Below are 10,656 nucleotides of genomic sequence, written 5' to 3'. Positions count from 1 at the left end.
CGTCGATCTGCACCCCACTCACGCCTAGTGATGCATTTAATTCGCTTAACAGACGGATGCATCGCTGACGAATGTCGTTGAAGTGTGCATTGCATGTAAGGCGGCGGTCTAAAGGAACGATGAGATATTTTAATTCCAGTGCTGCAGGGATTGCTTCGCCATTGAAATTTAAAGGGCCTTTACAGGATTTGAATGGCGCCGTTGATGTGAGGATTTCACCGTAGCTGATTTGGTACGTGATATCTTCAGACACCACTGGTCGTACCACGTTTTGACGTGGTTGAGTGCACGTTGCAGGATGAGCTTCAAACGATCGGCGCTAGGGTGCCTATATCGCATCTCCAGCTCGTTGGCGTATAATAAATGTTTCATGCCGAAAGATGCCCCGTGAATATTTTTGAGAAGACAATTGATCATTATAAGAAACATGGTAACTCCAATGCTTTTAACTTGAAGGCAGCTCTGGCGTTTTTATGACGATAGCGTCGTTATATTCTTTCCAGGTTGTAAACAACCATTCTCGTCTTTCCGTTCTCAATGCACCTATCAAAGTTTGGAAGCACGTAGATTTTCCCATTTGGTACTTAGTAAACCAACCTAAGCACCATAAATTTGGTAGTACAGGCTTTGCAGAGGTGTGTAGCAGTAAATAAACTATCGCTGCAGTTGACACGTAACAACGTCTGCGCATGCGCGACATTGGATCAACAAAAACGTCGTTGACAACTATAGCGCACCGCTTCGTATTACGGCGGTATGTGGCAGTTCTCTATAAAATACGTGTTGCGCGGTTGAGCTATAGTTAGCTTGTAGGTATTGCCGAAATATCTGCCTGAGACAAGTCGTACGAGGAGGAAGTTTCTGCCAACTTTTTGGTCATAAGCTAAATAATTACAAATTTGGTAAGCCGTACTCATAGTCACGGTACTTGCGGCGACGTGTCCGTTCGCTGACTGTCGACTCATCATGAGTTATTGCCGAGTATTGGCGTAATGTAGGTGGTCATTAAATTGCATCAGGTTATTTCTCCAGCCATTCTATCTGCAGTATTTATGGTGTGCAATGTTACTTGTATTAGTGCTGCCATGATTTCAATTAATTGCCTCCCACTTTTTGACAGCCACACAGTAAGGATATAATGATAAGTTTGAGTGGCAAGAGCCATGATAACTGTAAATTTAAGGCCTTTTTCTCCCTCAACCCCTTTAGTCCTTAAGCTGTCTGTTGAGTATTGTTAGTGCCAGCTGTCAAAAGTAGGTGAGGAGCAGCATTATGGCCTGGGGCATGGGTGTGTAAGCAGGAATTAAATACAGTGCTGGAGCTGAGTGCCTTTTGTTTGTGTGTTCTTGTCTTATCACATTGATTATTTGTGCTTATCCTTTTATATTGCTCTGCTGTGGAAGATGAGTTTGTTTTAGCACAAACTTTGCCATTTTACTGTGTGTTTCCCATAACACTGAAGAGAGTCAAGTAGCTCTGCAGGATTTGTGCAGATCCAAAATCTCTCTTTACAACCTCAAAAACACTGGCTCCTTGGAAGAAGAGCCCACAGTGAAAAAGGCATGCTTTTACTGTGGAGTTAATTAGCTAGAGCTGGTGGATTGGTTGTGAATTGTGGGAGAATTGGATGCTGATAAGATATGCATAGCTGGTCTAGGCTCCTAGCTCTGAGGCATGCCTCAGTGTCATGATTTTACTTATTGTCTTTGACATCAGCTGTTTAGCATTGGCAGTGGTTGACATTTTTGGTGGATATCAAGGAAGCAAAGACGATTGATTTTGCAAGGCGTAACATGAAAGTTGATGGTCTTTCTTTGAAAGATTTGCTGTGGATAAATTTCAATGCAATATTTAGAAGCTCTAGGGTTTGACTGTCTACAATAAAGATGGGTTAATGCCTTAATGACATACTGGTGGCTCTTCCACTGATGGTAGGTCTATTTCATAGATGCATCAGGGTTTGTTGGCAATCATTTTCATTTTAACCCTGTCATATGCCTGCCCAAATTGAATTTTAGTGCATATAATGTTTGTCATATATCAGTATATGCAATATTTATCATATAGTGCATTTGATGCATTCATGTTTATTGGGTTTTAGTGTGTTTATCAAATTATGTAGCAAAGCTTGAGTGTTGGTTTTGTTTACAACATGCAAATATTGATAAAATATGATAAGATGATACAATAAAGATACTTTAAGTAGAGTAAAGGTAGTTTAGCAGTGACTTATTTGCCAAGATATTATCAAGCAGGTTGGTGACAAAATTTTGGACTTGGCCACACTTGTAGCAACTGCCCAGTTTGTGACCCAGAATGGTGTGATCCACCATTAAGTGGTTATTGCCTCTAAGGTGTAGGCACCATTATGGGAATGATGTTAAGCCATGTTTCAGTGTTTGTCTCCTATGCCTTGCAAGATGGCCTGGCTGTGACATATATTAATGCTGTCAAATCAGCCAAAATATAAAACTGTCCATCATGTTTTCAAAATAATCAATTATGACAACCACAGCATGTTTTTTGAAAGCTATGGCATGAAAAGCCTTTTGTTTTTCAAATACTCCTTTAGCGGCCACCACTAGGCTTATGCGCAGCCTACTGTGATTTAGTTCTCACGTAATCTGTAAAGCATCAGAGATCCTGCATTTTGTGCAGTATTAGTTAAGAGGCATGATTTTGAGCATTTAGTTATTGGCCTCCTCCCCAACAAAGCTGCATGATTGGTTTCATGAAAGTCAGTTTATTTGCCTTTTAAAACACATTGGTCCATAAATCAGCTGTGAATCGACCAGCTTTGTGTGGTGGTGAGTTTTCAGATGTGTCCGAAACAGTTTAGAGAAATTATAGTTTTTACACCTGGCAGATATCATAGCAGCACAGTTTCATTCCATAAAAGCAGCAGCAGACCAATTTATAGTGTTAGGCTTCAGTTCTCCTGGCCCTGGCAATGTGGCACTTCTCAGAGGAAAGCCCATTTTACCCTTCACTGTCTACTGCATGCAGACTTGTAGACCCATCAGTTCAGCTCAGCTTCTTTGCTCATCCATTTTCTTCACTTTCTTTCCTACAAGAAAAGCTCAACTCTCCTCCCAGGTGGTGGTGCTGATGGATCTGGCAGTCAAGAGATGGCTTAACTGAATATGTGATATAATTAATACATAATAAGTGTAGACTATATCATGATAATATAATATAGAATAATATAATGTAGAATAATATAATACCTAATAAATAATTTATTATAGAGGAGGCCAACCAGACCTCATGGTGGGTTGTGGCTAGACTAAAGTTATGTAATTACCAGAGGGTGGTTCAAACAAATGACCTCTTAGCATCAACAGCAGGCTCAACAGGTTGAGTTGAGGCAGCAGGCAGCTGTGTCCTCTCTGCTGGCTGGTGAAGATGGTGTGTTGGCTTCCAGTGGGACCAGCAACCAGAAACTAACCTTACCCAAGGTTACTGGGTTCAGAAAACCAGCAACAAGTCTCTCCTAAGGTGTACCAAAAAAAGAATGCTGGGGCTGTAGAGCATTCAGTATGAATGCATTTGTAGAAGAGGAAACAAGGAAATCATTTCACAAATGAGAACTGGCCCTTCAGACCACTGCTGTCACTATCTCAAACTTTTCAGACTAAACTAAGTGTATCTTAATTTATGACATTTAAGTTCTTGATATAGCTTGATAATCATCTGCATGCTTTTCATGGCAGGTCCTATACATCTTGCATACTTGACATTGACTGCATACCCCCTGAAAGCTTGACACCTGCCTCAGGTGTGGCTGATGTGTAGGCAGTGCACCAGCCTGTGTGGACGGCTGGCGGCACCATGGCCCGATGTGAGCCCGTGTGTGGACGGCTGGCGGAACCATAGCCCAGTGTGAGCCTGTGTGTGGACGGGTGGCGGCACCATGGCCCAGTGTGTGCCCGTTTGTGGACGGCTGGCGGTACCATGGCCTGGTGTGGGCCCGTGTGTGGACGGCTGACGGCATCATGGCCCAGTGTGAGCCCGTATGTGGACGGCTGGCGGCACCATGGCCCAGTGTGAGCCTGTGTGTGGACGGGTGGCGGCACCATGGCCCGGTGTGAACCCGTGTGGGGACGGCTGGCGGCACCATGGCCCAGTGTGAGCCCGTGTGTGAACGCTGGAGCTGTGCCGTGACCGTCCCTCCTGTCCGCCAGTGGTGAGAGATGCAGCCGGCACCCGTCCGTCCGCCAGGCCCCGCCGCCGCCGCCGCCGCCCGCGCCGCTGCCGGGCGCGCCCTCCCGCGCCCCGTCACCCGCCCGCGTCACGGTGAGACCGGCGCGCCGGCCGGCCGGCGGCTCTCGTGCAGGCGAGGCGGACCTGTGCGGCTGTGACGGAGCTATCGCGTCTTATCTGCGTCGCGTCGTTTCGCCGTGCGTGGGTGTGCCCCCAGTTGTTTTGGTCGCGCAGTCCGCGTGGTCGCGCCCCCTGACCAAGGTCGACCGTGTCCCGAGCAAGCAGGGCAAAGGAACGTGGCCGCCACACCATATCGTTCGAGACTGGCATGCGGTCTAATATATTGCCCCATTCGGTGTGCAGACTGGGGTTACGTTACGTGTATTGTCCCAAAGTGCAGGCCATGGGGGCGACGGGGATCCTTGTCTACATAATTGACCGCGTTTGATAACCACTCTTGGTATAGATGACTGAGCATGAATGGCCATGTAACGTAGAGAAATAATAAGAAATACCTGTGTCACTAATGTTACCGATGTCAGGCAAAAAGATTGCGAGCGTGATGCTGTCTTTGCTCCCTGCGTCCCCCCGGTTCCCTGTAGTCCTCGTGACGGTTTCCTCGCCTGAGTGAGACATTGGCGGCGCGCGCGCGCGCGCGCGCGACTCGTATCCTGGCCGTGGAGCGTCAGCCGGCGCTGGCCGCCACTCACCTCCGCCGTTCATCTGCGGTGTTACAGCCGGCGCGCCGCGCGGCCCGCCGCCGCCTCTGCCGGGCGGCTGGGCGCCCCCGACACCGCGGTCGGCCGGGCCGCCGGCCACGCCCGGCGCTGTCCGGCCGCCGCCGCCGCCGGCAGCGTCCACCCCCGGCGCGCCGCTCCGTATGCCGTCTGGGCCGGCGCCGGCGCCGCTGGGTGCGCGGCCGCCGCTGCCGCCGGCGGCCGGGCCCCCAGTTCCGCCCGGTGGCCGGCATGCCACCCTCCAGCTGGGCGGGCGTCGTGCAGCCTCGACCCAGCGGCGGTGAGTGTCAGCCCGCCGCCGCCGCCGCTCGCTCGAGGCCAGAGCCGCACCCGGCGCACAGGGGCTGGGCTGGCCCACCGCCTGCGGTGTCGGCGTGACTTGTGGTGCAGTGGTGAATTTGGGGATACCTTTTTATTTGTGGTACTCTGAGCTTGGTCGCTGGAACCAGAATATGTCAGGTGCACCGGAGTACTTAATGTGTCCCCGCATACCATGCTTAACGTGTACCGGTGTACCACGCGTGTTCCATTTGATTTAGCTCGGACGTACTGCTAGACTTGAAGGCCACTGTTATGAACTCTTGCAATACCTTCAGGTGTACCGATGACATTTGACACCTTGTGTGCGTCATCCGAAAACCAAGAGGCCACGGCAGCCTGGAGTTTCTCATCATCGCTGTCACTGGGCGGGTGATCTCGCATTCGCTTCCTGGGACAAAGGACATGTTTGTGCTACGCAGCACTATAACGATGATTAAGCTGATGATGATGATCCACTTCTAAGCTATGTAAGCGAATAGCCCTGTTGGTGATGAACATCTTACGAGCCGCCGGCTTGTGTTGCTCACAGCGGGCACTGCGCCGCGTCCCCCTGCCACGGCTGGTGCCGGTGCTGCCATCTCTGGGGGACCAGGCATACCTTCGATGCCGGGAGCGCCGCCGGGCATCGCTGGCGTCAACACGCCGATGCGCTCGCCAGCTGGTAAGTTCTATATGCTCTGCTCGTTTCCGCCGGGCTATGGGTGCGGATTGGTGTGTTGGGGTGCTCCCAGAGGCGCGTGCTTGAGTAAGGACGTGTGCACCCGCGTGGTAGGGTGATGGTGGACGGATCGTGGAGTCCATGGATAGCAGGCTCAACACAGCGGTGGTCGGCACGGTGCGTGGCTGTCGTGTTCGGGCAGCCTTTTACAAACTGTGGATGTTTTCATGTTGCAGAGCCTTTATTGGTGAATGGACGCACTTATTGTTTTGTAATGGCAGCATTGTTAGAAAGGTTATGTCATCTTTCTGCAGCGGAGGTTATTGCATATCCCAGCAAATCTTTTGTCCAAATGTGATTGACCAACGGGCGCAATCTGACCAATGAATTCGTCGAAGAGTCCCGCCGTGAAATCGTATTCGTCGAGGCATCACTTGCATCACTAGGGGGCCTGCAAATGGGCTCACTCGCGACGCGAGAACGGTCGGAAGCATGACCTGGAGCCAGGAAGGCCGGCGCGCCCGATCTTCCCGAGAGATTGAGCCGTCACGCCGCCGGTCGTGCCTGGGCGGCGCCGGTCGTGTGCTGGAGCGCACTGCAGACGGGCGCGCGCCGGCGGCCGCGGCTGGCTCCGCCCGCCTGCCGCGGCTCCGCGCGCCGGCGGCGGCTGCCCCCGCTGACTGGGGACGCGCGTGCCGCAGGGACTACGGCTGCAGCTGGCGGCGGCGGCGGCCGGTCCGGTGCGGCCACCCGCCGTCACTCCCGACGACTCCGGTACACAGCCTCTCCCGGCCCTTATGTTGTCCGCACGGGCACACAGTCGCACGTAATCCGCACTGGCACACTGCCGCCCGGCTCGGCCCGCACGTGTTCGGCACTGGCACACGGCGGCCCGGCCCGGCCCGCACGTGTTCGGCACTGGCACACGGCCGCCCGGCCCGGCTCGCACGTGTTCGGCACTGGCGCACGGCCACCTGGCTTGGCTCGCACGTGTTCGGCACCGGCACACACAGCCGCGCGGCTTGGTCCGCACGTGTTCGGCACTGGCACACAGTCGCCCGGCCCGGCCCGTGCGTGGTCGGTACTGGCACACGACCGCCGCACGTAGTCCGCACCGGCACACGCAGTCGCCGTGCCCGGTCCATACGTGGTCCGCACCGGCAGACGACCGTTGCACGTGGTCCGCACACACGACCGACGGTCCCGTCCATGCGTACCTTAGCGTGTGTGTGTGTGTGTGTGTGTGCGTAGCACACGTGGCACGCACGGTCTCTTGACATGGCACCTACGCCGGCAGGCGGGTACTGGATGGTGCACGTGTTCACACGCTCGCCCGTTTCGACCGGCACCGGCCGACCGGGATAAGGAAACTTGCGCGCATGACCTCGTGTGACAGAACCGAATTTGGAATGAGCGGCGGTGCTGGACTGCCGCCAACCGTTTTGGCTGTGTGCCATGAGCAGCGACAGGTGCTCACGCGTCTCCCGTGAGCAGCGACAGGTGCTTACGCGTCTGCCGTGAGCAACAGCAGGTGTGCACGCCGCTCCTGAAAGCAGCGACAAGTGTTCACGCGTCTCCTCTGAGCAGCGACAGGTGTTCACGCCTCTCTCGTGAGCAGCGACAGGTGCTCACGCGCCTCCACTGAGTAGCAATAGGTGTTCATGCCTCTCTCGTGAGCAGAGACGGGTGCTCACGCGCCTTCTCTGAGCAGCGACAGGTGCTCACGCGTCTTCTCTGGGCAGTGGCAGGTGCTCACGCGTCTCCTGTGAGCAGTGAGTAGCAGGTGTGTCGGCGGCTGTGTACCGAGCCAGCCGTTGATGTTCGTGTCTGTCGGCGCAGGCGCGTCCTCGGCCCGCTCGTCCCGGGGGCCCACGCCCATCGCTACCCCTCGGCTCGACTTCATGGAGGGACAGCCGGTCGGACTTTGTACGTGGCCACGAGGAGCGACCGCTCGCACGCGCACGCGCACGCGTACGCGTACGCGTACGCACACCGATGTGAAGCATCCTCACGCATGGTGTTCCGCTCGTGGTGGCTCAGTTTGGCCTTGGTCCACTCGCCTGTGTCGTGTCGTCAGCACAGTCTAGATGTGACTCGACTCCTTCGTCGCTGTCTTGTCGTCGCCCGGGGTCTCGCATTCCAGCACCTCCGTAGTTGCGGTTCCGTTGTCGCGCTCGGGTCACAGCACAGTCGGGTGGTCTGTCCTCGCGCTCAGTCTCTCAGTCTCTCAGACTCAGTCTCTCAGTCAATGTTAGTCTCCGCCCGTCGCCGCCCGAGCGCCGCTGCGGTGGACGGCTGCCCGTGCCGCGGCTCGGTCGGCTCCGCCCTCGCTGGGAGGCCAGCCCGGCCGGCCGCGGCGCGAGCGGCCCACTTACACCCCGGCGGCGCGGCACACACGTGCGCCGCCAGCTGGCGCGGTCGGTCGCGGCCGGGCCTGTCCGCCGGTCCGAGCCGGCCACACCGCCGCCGGCTCGTCCGGTTCGACATACTTGTCTCGCATGTATCCTGTGCCCAGTTGGGGTGGTGTTTGCCGCGTGCGCTTTGTGATGCGTACAGCACCCGGTTGAGTTGGGTCTGTGCCGGACTCCGACCTGATGTTGCCGGGCTCCGACTTGATGTAGCTGGAATCCAATGAAGCTCTGTCGGAATCCGACCTGATGTTGCCGGGCTCCGATGTAGCTTTGCCGGACTCCGACCTGACGTTGCCGGACTCCGATGAAGCTTTGTTGGACTCCGACCTGATGTAGCTGGACTCCGATGAAGCTTTGTGGTACTCCGCCCTGATGTAGCTGGACTCCGATGAAGCTTTGTTGAACTCCGCCCTGATGTAGCTGGACTCCTATGCAGCTTTGTTGGACTACGACCTGATGTATAGCACACAGAGGCTGCCAGCGCGTGGTCTCGGCACTCCCATAGCCACTGGCGTCGAGCTGACGTCACCGCTACTCACTGGTCACATTCCCTCCTTCCTCTGCTTTCAGCACCGACCAGCTCGTACGCCAGCCTGGCTGCCGGCCGGCCGGCGGTGCCCGGCTCGGTCTCGCCGCAGCCGCCGCCGTCCCGCCCCGCCGCGCCGCCTATTGGCCAACCGGCGGCCGCGCCGCCCAGAATGGCTCCTCCCCCCGTTGCTGGCGGCCAATCCGGAGCCGGCCCTCAGATGACGGCCCCTCCGATGACTGGTGGAATTCAGCCAGGCTTTGCGCCGCCCAGGCCAGGACCCCCTTTTGGTGGTGTCGGCCAGTCGGGAATGGGTCCCCCGATGATGGCTCCTCCCATGGGCGGTATGAGGCAGCCAGGATCTGCACCTCCGATGATGGGACTACCTATGGGCGGAATGAGCCAAGCTGGATCAGCGTCTCCAATGATGGCCCCAGTCATGGGTAGCGTGAGCCAGACCGGATCAACGCCTGCAATGATGGCTCCGCCCATGGGTAATGCCAGCCAATCAGGATCGGCAGCACCGATTATGGCTCCGCCCATGGGCGGGGTCAGCCAATCAGGATCGGCGCCACCGATGATGGCTCCGCCCATGGGCGGTGTCAGCCAGTCGGGATCGGCGCCACCGATGATGGCTCCGCCCATGGGCGGTGTGAGCCAGTCAGGATCGGCGCCACCGATGATGGCTCCGCCCATGGGCAATGCCAGCCAATCAGCGCCTCCACCGATGTATAACGGGTCAATGAACGGAGGTCTAGCTGCAACGGGAGCTGCCACATTGTCAGCACAGAGAAGATACCCGCAGCAGGTCAGTTTACCTCCGTGATGTCGGTCATGCGTTTCTTTTGTAGGACTCGAGTCTTGGAATTGGCCGGTTTACATTGAGTGCAATGTGATTTGGATATCTTGCCAATTTGTCTCGGAGCACGTGTCAAACTTCCCCTTTTCTGAGGGCGGATAGGACCAAACATCATGCATTTGTGTCACTTGACAATCGGGCCACTCGGGTGGCATAGTGAGTGGATGCCTTGAGCTTGGGTCGTCCGTGCAGGCCGCGGCCACTCCGACCGCCACCGAACGGCGGCCGCGCATGTACGTGGCCATGACTGTGCTCTGGTGTGCCGCAGCCGCAGTACGGCGCGCCGCCGCCGCCGCCGCCGCCGCTGCCACACCAGCAGCAACAGAACGGCGGCGGCCTGGCCGGCAGCATGGCGCAGATGTCGCTGCAGCCGCAGCCGCAGGCGCAGCGGCCGGCGGCGCAGAACGTGCTGACGGCGGGCTTCAACCGCATCTGGGGCACCGAGTCCGTCGACCTGATGCAGGTCAGCAACGCCACCTGCCGCGGTGGCGGTCATGGCGTGTTGTGCTTACCTCGGCTCCGGCGCCGACTCCGCAGAGGTCCTGCAGCATACGACTCGGTGCGACGCACGTCGGCCAGGCAGCCATCAAACGTAGCGGTCCGCTGTGGTTGCGGTGCTGGCTATGTTTCATCGGCTGTGTGATGCTAGGTGTGCCCCCATCTACTGTGTGATGCTGCCTTTGCTGGCGTCGGCTTTTGTATGGTACTTACTCTTTTTTATTGCTACCGTATTGCGTTGTATATTTCGAACCGCATCCAAGTCCATGGCTCTCTCGAGCTCGGTGGGCGTCATTGCAGGAAACGCATGCATTCAAAATCCTCACCCAAATACAAGTACACTTGGCATAGCGGAACAAACATATGTATATAATTTTGGCTCCAGAATTACACTAGGCCGGCCGGAAGCGTCGTTGAAATCCTTCTTTAAGTGCTTACACTTG

At 55.9% G+C, this 10,656-nt stretch overlaps 3 protein-coding genes across 3 annotated transcripts in view; all 3 read left to right on the top strand.

Moving 5' to 3' along the window:
• Positions 1 to 10,656, top strand: part of LOC119093595 (MAGE-like protein 2) — a 133,074-nt gene that overhangs the window by 41,313 nt on the left and 81,105 nt on the right. The gene's annotated exons all lie outside the window — the stretch shown is intronic.
• Positions 5,166 to 9,848, top strand: LOC119089522 (basic proline-rich protein). The gene is made up of 3 exons (XM_037212260.1): positions 5,166 to 5,220; positions 5,791 to 5,922; positions 8,901 to 9,848. The coding sequence occupies exons 1-3, from the start codon at positions 5,172 to 5,174 to the stop codon at positions 9,680 to 9,682; spliced, it is 963 nt and encodes a 320-aa protein (XP_037068155.1). The 5' UTR covers positions 5,166 to 5,171; the 3' UTR covers positions 9,683 to 9,848.
• The window catches only part of Sec24AB (Protein transport protein Sec24AB), a 17,124-nt gene continuing 16,509 nt past the window's right edge, over positions 10,042 to 10,656 (top strand). The window contains 1 exon segment of the mRNA XM_037212250.1: positions 10,042 to 10,178. Coding sequence (XP_037068145.1) covers positions 10,065 to 10,178 — 114 coding nt within the window. The 5' untranslated portion in view covers positions 10,042 to 10,064.

The sequence above is a fragment of the Pollicipes pollicipes genome, unplaced genomic scaffold (genome assembly GCF_011947565.3).
Source record: "Pollicipes pollicipes isolate AB1234 unplaced genomic scaffold, Ppol_2.1 Scaffold_1600;HRSCAF=1878_pilon_pilon_pilon, whole genome shotgun sequence".
Lineage (NCBI taxonomy): Eukaryota > Metazoa > Arthropoda > Thecostraca > Pollicipedomorpha > Pollicipedidae > Pollicipes > Pollicipes pollicipes.
The sequence above is the reverse complement of the archived record's forward strand: the minus strand, read 5'-3'. Positions and strand labels throughout refer to the sequence as shown.